This window comes from Ostrea edulis, chromosome 8 (genome assembly GCF_947568905.1).
Source record: "Ostrea edulis chromosome 8, xbOstEdul1.1, whole genome shotgun sequence".
In the NCBI taxonomy this organism is placed as follows: domain Eukaryota; kingdom Metazoa; phylum Mollusca; class Bivalvia; order Ostreida; family Ostreidae; genus Ostrea; species Ostrea edulis.
The window spans coordinates 59,493,176-59,510,626 of NC_079171.1; the positions used below are offsets into that span (position 1 = coordinate 59,493,176).

At 33.4% G+C, this 17,451-nt stretch overlaps 1 protein-coding gene across 1 annotated transcript in view; it reads right to left on the reverse strand.

Moving 5' to 3' along the window:
* LOC125660789 (multiple epidermal growth factor-like domains protein 10) overlaps positions 1-17,451 on the reverse strand; it is a 121,214-nt gene that overhangs the window by 28,814 nt on the left and 74,949 nt on the right. Inside the window, exons 6-9 of the mRNA XM_056147740.1 lie at positions 16,258-16,392; positions 15,813-15,947; positions 12,927-13,064; positions 7,478-7,612 (exon numbers count right to left, since the gene is read on the reverse strand). Of these exons, the coding sequence (XP_056003715.1) occupies positions 7,478-7,612; positions 12,927-13,064; positions 15,813-15,947; positions 16,258-16,392 (543 nt within the window). The remainder of the gene's footprint in view (positions 1-7,477; positions 7,613-12,926; positions 13,065-15,812; positions 15,948-16,257; positions 16,393-17,451) is intronic.

Genomic DNA, 17,451 nt, shown 5'->3' on the forward strand with positions numbered 1-17,451 from the left:
GTTTTCACACTAGTAAAGTCAACATTTTTGGATACTGGGTTCCCTGTATGTATATATCCAAAATGTTGTCATACTTCACATGGTATGTACACAAGCAGACATAAATTATTCCAAAGCTTTATTATTTTTCGAGACAAATAACATTTTATTAGACTACAAATGAAATTATTTGAAAATATTGAATGCATATCTTTTCTCCACAAGTGAATTAATTAATTTAACTAATATAATCAAAGACAAGGGTTTTGCTTATATTATACAATTTTTATTTTATTGATAAAAAAATTGAAGATTTAATAAAATAGAAGACGTGTAGAAAAGACAATTAGTCATTGGGAAGTTCGCTTGAAAAATATATATTAAGAATGAATCAAGCTTCATTTTTAGCATTTTTAGAATTATAGCCAAAACAGGGATCTCAATCTTGCTGAATTTCAAGTAGTATCTGTAGGGAAGCTTTTCCGTTTCGAAGAAACGATTCGTCGTAAATGCCACGTGTTTCAAAAATCGGACACTTGGACGGGCAGGAACTATTGTGCAAACAGAAAAACTCACATGCTCTCGACGTTGGGAATATGTATAATAAAAAATATCACAAGATGAATACCGACCTAACACTTTTCACTGAAACGTACATCTTTCAAAGAATAAAAGAGTATGCAACAGTAATATGCTATAACAAGCACGAAGATTCAAAGGGAACTTGAATTTATTCTATGTATTACTAAGGGATACTATTACACAAGTATCCATCTATAACGTTCTGTAAATGTTCGTCTGTCAAACAATTCATGCATCGCGTTAATTGGCTATTATATCCTAGCATGTAAGGCCCGCTTCGGAGCAAGAGCCGAAGAAAAGCATATAACTCGATATTCAGTCAGTATTCGGTTCATTGTTTTCCCCATTATATGTATTTCTAATTCTATATCCTATAAGCTCGGATATTCCAGACTTTCGGTGGAAAGAGGCAGTGTTTACTTACTTCATTATTTTTAAACAGACGCTATTGCCGCTATAACGATCTAATTCGTCAATACAACCTATCATTGGGTCAAATGCTGTTTCATACCGATTGTTAAGCCGTTCTTGGGGGTTCACGGCGGGTTTAACCGGTCGACAGGGGATGCTTACTCCTCCTAGGCACCTGAGCCCACCTCTGATGTGTCCAGGGGTCCGTATTTGCCTAACTATCTATTTTGTATTGCTTATAAGAGTTATGAGATTAATCACTGTTCGTTACCTTCACCTTTATTGGAGTTATGAGATTGATCACTGTTCGTTATCTTCACCTTTCATGTGACATCACAAGCATCATATCAGGTCTGTATTATACCCCATCATGAGTGTATGTTAATGTGCCATGCTTATATATTACATGTATAATATCCTTTATATCATGCTTGTATCATATCTTTCAATTCCTCACCTTTCTGTATCAAATCGCATCATATCATACACGTATACATGTGTTCATGTTTGTATCTTATCATATCATAGCATAGGACAGCAACTGACAAACATGTGGCTGGAACAGTGGTTTCAACAGTTTTGGTTAAAGTAAGTATTTCACAAATCCTATGGTTCTTATCACGATTTATTTTTTGCCAAATTTGTCAGATTATCAGGTTGTTCTTGGTGCAATAGTTGTGGATACGGATTACACAGTTTACCTGATTAAGATACATATCTCAAGGCGGATATATATTTCTCACGGCGGGTGCAACCTGTAAACTGGAGATGATTACTCTTTTTAGGCATATGGCCCTACCTCTGACACATACAAGGGACCTTGTTTGACCAATTATCTATTATATCTCGCTTATAGGATTTATGAAATCACTGTTCGTCATATTCATCGTCCATGGATGTCATAGTAGCATTGTAAATAGTTTATTGGGAAATGGAGATATCAGTTTGGGATTCAAGGTATCAGTTATTGACAACTCTTGGATGTACAATGAACAACTCTTTATTCACGTTGGTGGGATAAAATGAATGATGAAGACACATGGGAATTCAATAACATACAAAACAGAGAGATGAAGTAAAATATTCCCAGAGAGAGCAAATGCAAATTCACAAACCATAAAGGATTCATGTGAGGTTCTGTAGTTGTCCACGGATGACGATATATTCTCAACACTTTGATTATTACATTGTAGTATTCATTTTCAATCAATTAAAAGAAATATATGTTTCACCTATATATTTCAACATATGGTATGTGCAGGTACAGTGGGAATATGTCTCATAATATGACATGCCTTGATATCTACAATCATATTAATTTATATTTATATACGTCTTTGATATAACCAATTGATTAGAAAAGAGAAGCTTGTGTTCTAATTATTTGAATGCCATATTTTAGATATGCTTGTATTCAAAACCTTTCATTTCAGTTAATTAGAATGTGTATAATTTCAATTATTGTACCCTGGTTCTCATCTTAATGTTTCATTCACGTAGTTTGTTACACTGTCTCGGGTAACTTGATTATCGATAGCAGCAATCTCCATGTACTCGTCAGCTTGACGGGACCCTAGTTTATCATAATCCCGTGGTTCCAGCATTTCAATATTGTCTACAGGTGGTTGTGGTTGGCTAATATACCGTTGTGAGGGACGCTTTCTCAGTTTTTGAATTACATACACTAGAACAGCGATCACAGACACAGCTACAACAAGGAGTGTTGTGATAACACCAATAACCACGTATAATGCACTGGAAGGACCTTTGTCTACAAGACAACAGTATATTTTAAGTTATTATAGTTCTTATTTCTTATGATACTAATGATCATCATCATCGTTGTGATAACCACCATCACTATCATCGTCATCATTGTCAAATAAGAGGACACATATGAAAAACCTATGACACAGAAGAAATACCTTACCATTGTTAGATAAGCTTAGGCTGCTTGGGTCAGGTAACGCTAAAAAAGTAAATTGAACTATTTAGCAAAACAATCACTATTATTGTTTAGATTTATTAAGGAATGCTATTAGTAAGACAGTGTCCATTTCCGGGGATTAGGTGATTTATTTGGTATTGAACAGCACCAATTGATTTGTTTTTATTGAAGAAAAACAATCATAATAATAACATTAACAAGAACGAGAAATCAACAAAACGAATCCAAAACAGGGGCAGAACACGCACATCAGAACAATGAAAGTAAACGAAAAGATAGAGTTGATTTCCCCATCAACTCAATGGAAATCCTTGCTATCTGAATAAGAGAAATAAATGTGATGGTGTTTTAAATAGACTCAGCATCCACCAGAGAAAGATGCTATCTACTCTGTATTACTTATAGAAGTTATGAGATGGATCACTGTCTTCACCTTTCATAATATATCATATTTTTTTCTGAAATATGCGTCTAAGGAGATACATAAGAAATACACAGGCCTTATCGATCACCTGGTTACTAGTTAAATATACCACTAGTGTCAATGGCTAAAAGTATAGAAAAAAAACTGTTCTGAATATAAAACCTGGATTCTAATATCAAGCAACAACATCAAACAAAATCTGTTCTTAAACCGCAATGCCCTCAAACGCGCATTCATTGATGAAATGCTTTACATAATATATGTCTTATTATTAAACAATGTTAATAATTTGGACCCATCCTAAAGTCAAAACACCGGGTTTGCGTACTTCACCATGTTTGTACACTTTCCTAAATATCCATTTACTTTTTATACTGTATCGGTAAACTTAAAGAATCCATTTATATGATAAAGACAATTATCACTATACTAATCTTGACTCTGCACTCAAACCAAACCCTTACTCCCGGGTTCATGCTGATGGAATTTACGATTTTCGTAAAGAACTACCTACTCCTTTTAAATATTCAGTGAGTTTCAATTTCGTATTAATAACATAAAAAACAGATGCAATGTACATGTTTTACACATATGAATAACATATACCAAGTTTGGCCCAACACTGGACTCAGGGAATAATGGAATCTACTGTTTTGTTAGATATATTCCTGGTCTTATCACTGTAGACGTTCTTTTCTTAAAAACATGCAGGTGTAGATAAGAAATCGTCGATTTTTTTGCATGTTTTGCAACGCCCTAAAGCCCCAGGGGTACAGGGGTCCCGAAATTTACAATTTAAATCTCCCATCTCCCAAAATTATTAATATGAGCTTTAAAAAAGAGCTGGAATAGTAGTTATCAAGACGTTAAAACAGTTATATATTTTACATATTTTAAAACTAACCATTCTGTCCCTGCTATGACACCACAACCCTTACCGCTAGGGTATTCACATTTTGATCAAGGACTATCTTTTCTTTCTAAATATCAATTAGTTTACTTCTATCTTTAAATGCGCCAAAGCGGATGCTATTTCAATGTTTACACATATACGCTATACATGTATATCAACTTTGTTCCCGTCCCATGGTTCACAACCTCTACCTTGGGGATAGTGAAATTTACAATTTACAATTTCTGTAGAGGTCATCCTTCTCTACATCACCAGACATTTAGTTTAACTTACACATGCGTAGTTTTAGATCAGAAAATTAACAAAAGTATTTTGGACAGTTTTCGCTCTGCCCCAAGGCCACAGGGGGTGCAAGTCCTTGAAATTACAATTTATATAACCCCTTGTCCAAAAATCGCGTTATGCCAACTTTCATAAGAATTGGAATAGTAATTATCAAGGAGAAAGAAGTTTAAAAAGTTAAATTGTTAACGGATGACGACGGACGCAGATCAATTACTATCTGTCACCTGATTTTTACGCAGGTGACCTAAATCGCATTCATCAATTAATGGTAATGATATACGACATATTGTTTTGTATTGAATTTTATAGCTTAAAATCACCTTTACTGATTATAACTGCGCATTATAAACAAAACATGGTGTACAACGATCTGTGTTACAGGTTTGCTACGTGGAACACAGTGTATATTCTGTATGGTTACAGAAAACAATATTGAACTGTAATTTGTTTTTGAGAGAGAATATATCTGAAAATTTTAAATATTTAGATTTTCATGTTTTTATATCATCAACTCATTTATAGTCGTTTTTTTTTCTATCAATTTTAACAGATGTGATATTCGTAGTTTTATCTTAAATGAAGGCTACAAAAGATCAGAAGATATTCCCGTGGTTGTTATGTTATTTACAGACTGTTTTAAAGTGCGTTACAATCATATACATGTACCATCATTTGTTCTTCAGAGCATTCCTGTTTTTGATTTGATTGCATGCTTTAGAGATGCTTTTTAATTTCTCAGGGAGCTATATATGTCTAAGTATTATTATCAAGTCTTAGCACGTGACTTTCTCATATATCATATACCAGATATTTCATTCTGGTATGTGCATTGTTTTCTTAGAAATCCAATTCCAAACTATGACAATCTCAAAACAAAAATAAAAATCCAGTATTTCTGACATCAGATAGGTCATTGTGTCCTTGTATTCAAGTTCATGAAGAAATATCCCTCTTTTTTTAACGGATATGACAGGTAAACAATGCAAACGTATTTGTTAATGACTGCTAAGAAACAATTTTATATTTTGGGAGTAAAAAGAGAAAAACAAAAGATGATAATCTTAAATGTTATATAATATCTTATGTTGAATAGTATTTTGTAACTCATATTTTATTCCCAAATCGTCACATTTAGATCCGCTTCAATGACCTTGACATCCGTTAGGACAAATTCCTGTCATGTTGTTACAAAACGTCCCTGGCTTGCAATGCCCACATGATTCAGAACAATTCAGTCCATAGAACCTGTCTTCACACACTGCATTATAGAAGTGATTAAGCATTAAATACTAGCAATGAAAATCCAAAATATTACTTTGTTAAACACCACTCTGATTCCACGCACAGGTACTCTGAGGTTGAAATAAAAAAATATCCTAGAGTTCTTCATTGACAATATATTCGTGGTCTTTAGTGATTAGGTATTCCAACAGTCTGTTGCAATTAACATAGGTACGAACCGTGTTCCTTTGTTAACTGAAGTGTTCATATGTTCATATAGAGCAAGATTTATTAAAAAAAACTTCTACATGAAAGGAAAATGTTTTTGTTGAGAACTTTAATTCAACGTTTTGTTTATCAACAAAAATAACTTTCATTCAGACGTCGATTCGATATACCCCTGTGAGCTCGAAATAAAAGACACCACTGAGCCGTCCATTTCTGCTTCATACTTATATATTTTATTGACCGAAAACATTAACGGCAAACTGACAACTGAACTCTTTGAATGAAGATAACGAACAGTGATCAGACTCATAACTCCTACGAGCAATACCAACTAGATAGTTGAGCAAACATGGTCCCCTGTATACAACAGAGGTGGGACCAGGCGCCTAGGTGGAGTAGGCAGCCCCTGTTGACCGATCACACTCGCCATGAGCTTCATATCCTAATCAGGTAAACGGAGTTATCCGTAATCAAAATCAGTGTGCTAGGAACGGCCTAAGAATCAGTATGAAACATGTCAGACAGCATTTGATTCAATGATAGGTTGTATTGACGAAGTAGATTGTTGTAACGACCATATAATTGCGAAATGCGTACTTCAAATGAGACTGTTGAAATCCCTGTACCTTAAACTTGTTTGTCATTCCTTGCCAAAACTTATAAACTGACTCTACGCAGAACAAACTCTTGCGTATCGAATCAGTTTAGGGATATAAACACCATATGCGGATGATAATGGGATATTGCTATACAAATATGGGAAGTTGACGATGAAGAAGCTGAATTTATCCCGTTTGCCATACAGTTGAGTTGTCAATTTGCTGTCAATATCCACTTTCTATAAAATATCTAAGTATGAAGCAGCAGTGGACGACTCCGTGGTGTGTTTTATATCGAGTTCACAAGAATATATCGAATCGACATATGAACAATATATCTAAAAGTTGAATTGAAGGCCACAGCAAGAGATTTCTTCTCGCGGATAAGGTTCTGAATAAATTCTGCTTCATATGAATATAGAAACAGGTCAGCTAACAAAGGAACGCTATTGCTGCCCATGAAAACTTGACCACCAAAATCATGAAGATATTGTCAATCAGGAACTCTAGCATATTTTTTATTTCAACTTCAGAGTACTGGTGAGCGGAATCAGAGTGATGTTTATCAAAGTAAGTTTCTGGATGACCGATTACTAGATATGAACATTTCCTTTTTCCATTTTTGTTAAAGAAGCAACTGTCTATGAGGTCAAGAAGTCTAGTCGTTAATTGATCGCGATGAATGGTTGAGTATAGTGTTGAAAAGTCAAAGGTTTTAATGCTATTGATTTTGGAAAAGTTTTGCGATTTAAATTGATTAAAAGTTCTTTAGAATTTTTTTTAGAATCCACATTTGATTAACACCACTTCTGGCATATGTAGCCGCACGGTACATTTGAAGTGCCATGTAAGTTTTAGATACTATATTATGTAATTTACTTTGTTACCGTCACATTTTGATCCGCTCCAGTGATTCTCACATCTATTTTGACACACCCCTGTCATGTCATCACAATTTGTCCCTCTCTTACAATGTCCGCAAATCTTAGAACAATTCAACCCATAGAATACGCTTACACATACTAGATTACAACAAGAAACAAGACTTTAAAAGATTGTTTAATGTCAAATAGTTTACATCTAGCTGTATTCATAAATGAGTTCAATGCCCTCCTTTGATATTATAATCTTTGTAGGAGTGCCAACGTTTGACATCGGGTTTACCGTTCATTATGATGAACGTATAGGTTATTATGCCAATGACGTTAATGTGTAAGTAAGACCTGATTAAGATGATAGTGGCATTGATACTGTTTTAATATTATCGCATTCAAATGTTTTGTATTGACTGTTAATAGGTTGAATCATAATTTTATACATTAGAATAAAAAAAAATTGCGTGTGCTTCACTAGCAAGTACTTGCTAGACGTCTTCGATTATTTCTTTGAATTACATTTCTACAATTATTTTATAGACATGGGTTGTGCATTCAAATCTTACTGGCGTCCGAAGTGAAAGCATAGACACTTTTTAAGCATATCAATGGTTTCCATGATCTATGAACTTTATCTTGAATCTCACACAGTGTTTCTTCAATGATATTAGTATTAATTTAATAGTTTTGTGATGTTTCTTTTATAGTATTTCATAACTAGATTGAATACGATTCTTTATTTTCCTTATTCATTAACGATTTTATTCTTATTCCTATTATATCATTGGTTTACTTTTATGTACAATGATGTTAAGACAAGTCTTATTTCATCTATGAGCGTGCATTGTAGTCTTATGATATGTCCTACACACTTGAATGAAAGGTGGAGATAGCAGACAGTGACGAATCTTATAACCCTATAAGGAATACAAAAATATTAGTCAACTATTTGGTCTTGGGTACACAGAGGTGGGGTCAGATTTCTAAGAGGAGTAGCCACCCCTGCCGACTGGTCACACATACCGTGAACGTTATATCTTGATCAGGCAAATGAAGCAGTCCGTAGTCAACATATATATGCTAGGAGCGACCTAACAATCAGTTTGAAACACGTCAGACAACACCTGACAAACAAATATGTGATGTTGACAAACTAGACAATTATAGCGACCATGTACTTTACTAGATGTTCAAGTTAAATGTTGAAACACCTGTATCTTTTATTCGTCTGACAGTAGCCTGCCTTGATTTTAAAAAAATGATCTTAAGGTAGCGACGGATAGAAACCACTTGATCAGTAAAAAATGTGTATTTCCACGTTAATTCATTTTCCGGAATTTCTTACTCCGTCATAGAATAGTCGAAAAACAAAAAGGGGTTCTGAAAGTGTTTTGTTGCTGTGACTGACTCGCCTAGAGAAAACATACACATACGGTGCCGGTGATACCACATAAGTATACGTCAATATCTGTAATAATGGTAGATCAAATGTTTCATCTGTATGAAACTTTTTGCTAATCGAAATGTTAAACCAACCACCAATCCATGTACACAGATGCGCTGCGTAAAGAAAGTTGTTGGTTGATATATCGTAATGTCCGAGTGCAGCATGCTGCGAAATTAAATACTGTTTATACAGTCATTGAGAGGCTAAACAAAGTTTCTTGCAAGAAGAGGAAGTTGGTGGATGCATTCAACTTGGACAACGAAATCATAATTTCGTTTGGTGAGTGAAAAAAATACCATAAATTTGTATTGAAAAGTTCAACTCACATTTCCTTTGCTATTTCACAACGCGATTTATAATAACATCTGTAAGTTTAAACACACGACATACAGTAGATGTATTATTTTGTATGTATATATGTATTCCATGTGTGCTTAAAATATAACTCCCACCCGTGCATGTGATTGTAAACGAACGGATGTCATGTAAATGTATACCACATTTGTAAACATGCCAGGCTTTCACAACTCTTTTATTAAGAAAATATCGTTATGAAAATAACCGTTACAAAAATAACATACCTTGAACTACTAGTATATAAGTAATGAAAAACAAATATCTGTATAGACCTACTATCTAGGGGTATGAGGGAACCGGATAGAAAGTGGAGGGGGGGGGGCATGTGTTGAATTATAATCCCCTAGACTATAGTATACATATACTAGTACTTTGAAATTTCAGTGACCTAAGAAATATATCAAACCTGAGGTTTCGTGTTTCACACAAACATGTAGGTTGGCAAAACCTTTTTAAAAATAATGTAAATTAATCACAAGTCTGCATATGCCCTATCATAAGCAAATGTATGCACTGTATGTATAAGTAAGATATGTATACTACATGTATGCCTTTCTCTTGACCCACATTTTGTAAATAAAACAGATATGATAAGTATATGGCAGATTATGAAAACATATATACATGTCATCTCATATTGCAATTTATAATTTTGAACCATCAGTATTTAAATTTTCACTGAATATGTGTTGAGAAACAATTTTAAAATTCACATTGTCTGACGCAGTGTAATTACTCAATGGTATATTATAGACCTAACTGTGCAAATATCAATTATGATTATCTTTTTTTCTAGGAATCAGCCTGAGGGCCAAGGGAGGTTGAAGTGGATTTCGAGTCAACAAGTATAACAGCAAGAGAGGTACTATATTTTCTTTTGATAAACATTTGTAAAGACAATTCTGAGTATATAAGATATTCATCTTTTTGCTATATTTAAATATATTAATCTATATTTTGAACAGGTACTCCATTTACAGTGATGATGACATATCCCCTGGATCCCCACAACTCCACAAATTTAAAAATGTTTGATCAAGTTCCGAAGATTAAAGAACTACTGCAAAATTTGGAACTTGGATGAAAAACATTAATTCACTTATATGAGCTCAGAGCAGTGGATGTTGTACAACATACTTAACTTTAAACTAAATTGTGAATTTAAGGGAAAACAAGTACATGTACTCGTGTATTACATGTACATGCCATTGAAAGACAATACTATTACATAGATGTAAAGGAAATTTCAATGTTGATTATTCTTTCTTAGATATATTATTAAAAAAAATGTGCACATGATAGAATATCAATTTTATAACTTCAATCAATGTGTTTGAATTTTCCTTGTAATTCAAAATTTAGTTGAAATATACATCATTGATACATTAAGGTATATCAAATTTTTAGAAAAGTTTCATAATGGAACTAACACCCCCCCTCCCCTTATACATACAGTGAACATATACCTTCACCTGAGGACAACTACAGTTAGTTAATGCAATATTCATGTACATGAATTCTCAGTTATCCAATAGTGAGTTTTTTGGTTCATTGTGAAACTACAATTAGAAATCTTAAAACTTATGAAAGACACACCTATCTGTGAGGGCAAGATGACACAGATGGACTTACATGTAGTGATCCATGGGCAGTCCATGTGTCTCTTTCTATTGGTATTAATTATTTATTGAAATATGAAATGGTTATTTCAACATCTTTGGTGTATTATACTGTATAGTGATATACATTTCTATAAAAAAATATGTATAGGTAATAGATTTGGTCCAGGTATTACAAGAAATTGTGTGAAAAATAACTAAATATTTAGGCAATCATTGTGATTGCGAAAAGGTCAACTGCAATAGCACACACTATATATGATTTTTAAATGGCTCATGGAAACTTCTAGTATTGCTAGTTTGAATGCTCAGTGTGGTAATTTTGGAATGCTTAATCATTTAAGGTCAATAGTTTATCTCTACTGACTGTATCTCTTAAAATTCATTTCTAGAAGGGATGGGGTAGGGTTACAAAATCTGACATAGTTTCAGATTAAACCTCATTTAGTATATTTGTTTCCATTCAATATTTTAGATACTACTTGACTTATTGTAAAAATGAAATAAAATCAGAAATTTAATGAGCTGAATTTTGTTGTTGTCAGAAAATGTATGCCTGATAGTATTTTAGAAACGCCATATTTAGGGTAAATTTGGCCAATTGCCAAGTCGAATCATCCCAATGTTTTCCTTAGATGCATTTTGAATTTCTAATCAATGTTGATTTTTTATCTGTTTGTGTTTAATTTACATAACTATATATGACAAACACTATTTCTGGTGTCAATACAATTTCTATTGGCTTCTGTGTTAATTTGCTCAATTTTGGCATTTTTTTGCCTTTTGGGGCTGCAAAAGAGGGGATTTCAATATCGATTTCCTCGAAAATTAACCTGATTACTTTTGTTGATTTTTTGATATGTTTTAGGATAAAGTCAAAATGTTTTAATAAATAAAATTTTAAAAAAAATCAATGAGCGTTTTTTTTTTTTTGGGGGGGGGGGTAGCTATCAATAGCTACCTTAAATAGAACAACTACATGTGTATCAAATTGATTGGGGGATATAAACAGTGTAGGTGATAATGGAATATTACTACATAATTAGGGGAAGTTGACGATGGGGAAACCGAAATCATCCCATTCACCGTGGAGTTAAATTGTTAGTATGTCCTTAATATACATTTTCAAGAACATTTCTAAGTACGAATCATGTTGATGAATTTGTTGTGTGGAATCCATATATGGATACACATGTAAATCGTTAATAAATACAACGGCATCGATAAATTCAAATGCCGAGTTGAAGACCACAAGAAGATAGTTTTCTTCGCATTCAGAAGCATTGAATAAACCATGCTTCATAAAAAACAGGCCTCAAAACAATAAACTGGTAATATATATATTTACTCATCCTAGGCACCTGATTCAACCTTTGATGTGTCCAGGGGTCCGTGTGTGCCCAACTATCAATTTTGTATTACTTATATGAGTTGTGGGATTGATCACTGTTCGTTATCTTCATTTCTTATTTAAATCAAACGTTCGGTTACTTATACCTATAAAAGTTATTTAGTATGGACGTTTTAAAAAAATTCCGGCAGATGATGGAAATAAATACAAACACATGTTGAGAATTTTAGTTGTTAATGAAAAGCTGAATTTTAAGCTTACACTTAAGTTTATCGAGATAGTATGGTCTTGAAGCCTGATCAGCGAACAGTGCAGTACAATTCATTTCATCAAATTATAATCAGATTTGGAAAATAGAATAGGAATCCAAAAACGTTCAATTTCAAAACCATCTCCAGTTTGAGTAGCATTGTAATGTACACAATAACTAAAATGTCACAGCCTACTCCAATTAATTGGATAACTTGCACTCAACGTGACAACTTAAAAGATTATATGACCTGCTAATCCATTCTAATAAACAAAACTGCTGATTAGAATGGATTGGCAGGATTTACTACTACAATTTTGAAACATACTTCAAGTAAATGTTGGTGTTAACAAATTATATATATATATATATATATATATATATATATATATATATATATATATATATATATATATATATATACTTTCAAAGCTTACCATGCGTGCAATGGATTGGATCGTTCCAGTTATCCCTACATCTGTCTGAACAAGCCCCAGTCACGTTATTACAAGTCCCTGTCTTACAAAGCCCGCATCTTTGAGAACAACTCGGTCCATAAAACCCGTCTTTGCACACTATAATAGCACAATATATGGTAAGAGATAATTGATGCAATTTTGATTTAGAAAATAGAAACGTCAGTGTGGTATATTGTGGTATACAAGCAAGCGTAATGATTAAATGATAGGCTATCTAATGTATTAACTAGGTATGACATCTCTATCTTTTGCCTAGTGTTATCATGGTTCCACTATTCAATGTGAAGGAACACCATTACTGGGTAGGAGTGACATATTTCGATCGATGTCAAGATGGAAGGATAATTAGACTAGATAGTGTAATTTGTGTTCGATTTCCTGGTCCTTTGTAAAGAGATCGATGTCAGGAGGGTTTGATACACTTCTACATCTATGTTGAACTATAGAAATTTAGACATATGTATGGCATTCATATCATAACTCTTACACTTGACTTTTGTACCATCGCGTGTCGTTTTCAAGGCCATAACTGATAGCGACTCTATCTTCTAAATGTCAAGCAATTTTCTTTTAAATATTACTTTCAAATTTAGCGATGTAACTACTTGGCAAACACACCAGAGACGGGATCAGGTGCCTAGGAGATTAAGCATCCCCTGTCGACCGGTCAAACCAGCCGTGAACTCTATATCTTGATCAGGTAAACGGAGTTATACGTTGTCAAAATCAGTGTGAAGAATGGCCTAACAATCGGTATGAACAACGTCAGATATCAATTGACCCGATGATAGGTTGTATTTGTGAATTAAATCACTATAACGGCTATATAATGTACTAAATGTTAACTTTAAAGAAGACTGCTGAAACCCGTGCACCATCAACTTCTTTATCGGTGATCTGCTTCGGTTTAAAAGCTAACCATAAACAGAAGAAGTCCCTGTGTATTTAGTCGGTTGAGATATGTAAACACCATATACATGTGTTAATGTAATATTGCTTAATAAATCGAGGAAGTTGGCGATGGAAAAGCTGAACTCATCCCTTTTGTTATTAAGTTGAGCTGTTACTTTTGTCGCTAATAACTACTTTCAATAAAGTAGCTAAGTATGGAGAAGTGGACGACTCTGTGGTGTCTTTTATTAGGAGTTCACAGGATTATATCGAATCGATATATGAATGAAAACTATTATTGTTAATAGACAAGACGTCATTGATATATCGAAATGTCGAATTGAAGGTCACAGCGATATATATTTTTCTTCTCACGTAGACATGTTTGAACAAATTCTGCTTCATTTGAATATAGAAACAGGTCAGCTAACAAAGGAGCATTCCAATACATGCTTTCAAGAAATTCGTTGACATGATCCCGAAGGAGGACTGTCATATATAATTTATTATTGTTTGTACATTGCTATATGCCTATAGTTAAAATGCATAAAATCAGTTAAGCTGTTCCATGGGAGGGGGTATGTCTTAACTACCCCATGCTGCATCTACCCTTTTGCCCAATTTACCTATTTATGTCTTAAAATCACAAGAACATAGAGGTATACAGCACTTCTTTGTCATATGTGTGTGTACAACCGTCGATGATTAAATTACAATTTACTGGTTCATAGTCTCCATGCAAGGTCTTTATTACAGCAATGTCCAGAAAAGGGCGTTACTTGCAAGATTGAATGTTATTCTCAGGTCATTATAACGATCTATTCGTCAATGCAACCCACCATTTGGTCGAATGTTTTCTCTCATGTTTCATACCGATTGTTAGATCGTTCTTGTAAGACTAACTAGATACCTCCTTTTACCTGATCAGAATATAGGGCTCACAGCGGACCTGACCGATCTACAGGGGATGATTTTCCTCCTAGATACCTGATCCCACCACTCGTGTATCCAATGGTCCGTTTTTGTCCAACCATCTATTCTGTATTGTTTATAGCAGTTATGAGATTGATCACTGTTCGTTAGTTTCACCATTTATATTTCTATGTTAAAGAAGATAGACAGGTTTCGGCACATTAACACCCGGCTTCTTGTTTTGAGAAATCGCGGTTTAACTCAAGGATGGTAAAAGACGATTATTTTGAACAGATGTGTAATGATGAAGGTAGAACAGCTTCATAGAAACTTCTGCCTTAATCTTCGTACATGAAAAATACAGACATAGAAGTACCTAATGATGAAAAGACGACATAGTCAAAAGCCGTACAGAGATACACATGGTACCAAAAATATATGTCTCCAAGAATAACTGATGTGATGTAATGACTGCTGTTATAACTGAATATTTATTTCCTTATCAAATATGGTAAACATGATACAAATATTGAATGTTGATTTACATGAAAGTCACACGCATGTATCCATTCACAAATACACTGATGAAAATGAATATGTAAGACTTTTTTACTCGGAACCACATCCAAAATGGTACATTTTTCTCATAGTAATTAACAATTTGTTATTTATCGTTTTCATCCGCAGAACGGTATGTATCAATGTGTTACAAAGCGCATAATGAGTGGTGACCCTGTTTAACAAAAATCAAAGGCCTTAAGTGATTCTGAGTCAATTTGCAACAATGCAGGGTATGTAGAGTACCATCTGATGAGCTTTAATTTTGAATATTTAAACTATGGTAAAACAAAATGAGCTTTGTATGGTGAGCAAACATAAAGTAATGAGCAAGTGGAACACAGGGGAATTGTGCAAACTCACTCCGGGTAATAGTAATTTGATAATAGTTCCTGAGTGTTTACTCTCGGTTTATGAAGTACCATGCTAAAAGAGTAAATTTTAAATTGTAGTAAAGGATTAAATGTAAGCTAATTTTCTTACTGTCACATTTTGCTCCTTTCCAGTGATCATGACATCCATTTCGACAAACCCCTGTGGATTTTTCACAGAACGCCCCTGTCTTACAGTGTCCGCATGATTCAGAGCAGTCCAATCCATGAAATCCGCCTTGACACACTGAATTATTGTAATGTTGTTTCCACTATTAGGTATATAATGCCTCATTTATTGCATTAACATACTCTAAAGGTTTTATTTGCCTCAAATATTTATTACTGAACATGTTTAAAAACACGTAAAGGTATATCTTCATATATAATGTTTATTGTATGAATAATTAGATGCAGAGAAACAAACTGTAAATTTCACTTACTCGATAATTAATGCTAAAAAGAATAAATCCACTTCATAAACATGGAGTGATACATAAAATGTTGAATAACTAAAGTTATGATTATCTATAATGACATCTACTAGATAGTGTTACCGTCACATTTCGATCCACTCCAGTGATCTTCACATCCGTTTGGACACGCCCCCGTCATATTATTACAGAACGTCCCTGTCGTACATTGTCCACATGCTTTGGAACAATTCATGTCGTAGAAACCATCTTTACACACTGAATTACATCAATCATTGAACTTTAAAATCATGGCATTTGTCATTTCATATCAAAACATTGTTAAAACCTTGAACAGCTTTAATCTCCTTTTCATACCATTTCTCATAAAACACAGGTTTTCCCGCAATTCTAATATTAGAATTGTACCACACTGGAATATTATGAAAATTATTTTTAATATTTGGAAGATTTTGACTAGTCTTCAAATAGAAAAACCAAGCATTAAAAACATCCTTCCAAAAAACATTGCTTTTAACTCATAATTGTTCCACAATAAAACTATCTTCAAAGTCATATAATTTCTTTAAAATATCATTTCCATACATGGGGAAAAAATATTCATCCATAGTTTCTGACAGTTGGACCTAGTAAGCCTTTTAATCCAAGAGCATTTCAATGATGTAATAAAGTTGCTTATATTAACCATCTTGATACCACCCGATAAATAATAAAGCTATAAACTTTATAATTCTATATGCTAAACAATGCATATTTATCTGTTTAATGCAGAATAAAGAACCAAATCTTGTTGGATTACTATGTCACTTAAAGTTTAAATATCATGTAGAGAAATATGCTGCAATTCAAACATTTAATATATATAACTTTGATAAAATATGGATGAAGTGGGAAAATATTTTTGCAACTGATTAATTATTACTATATGTGCTTGTCATTATTTTTAGTACATGTATTATTGTTATTATTATTACTTTCACTATTGTACAGCAAGTAACCTAAATCACAGGGATATTGAAACATGTATGCATGTATGAAAGATATGCTTATGTAAGTGTTTGATGTATTGTATGTGACCAAAAAAAATTAATAAATTAAAAAAAAAACATTGTTAAAATGTTTTCACTTGACTCACTGCATGTTATTACAGGACGCCCCTCCCTTATTACATCAGCATGATTAAGAACAATTCAATCCGTAATATCCTCCTTCGCAACTAGGTTAAGGGCTTCCATACTAAAATGCACAATAATCATGGCGTGAATTTGCACCTCAAATTCACAGGTATCATTGTACTTGTTACGGTTAAAAATCGAA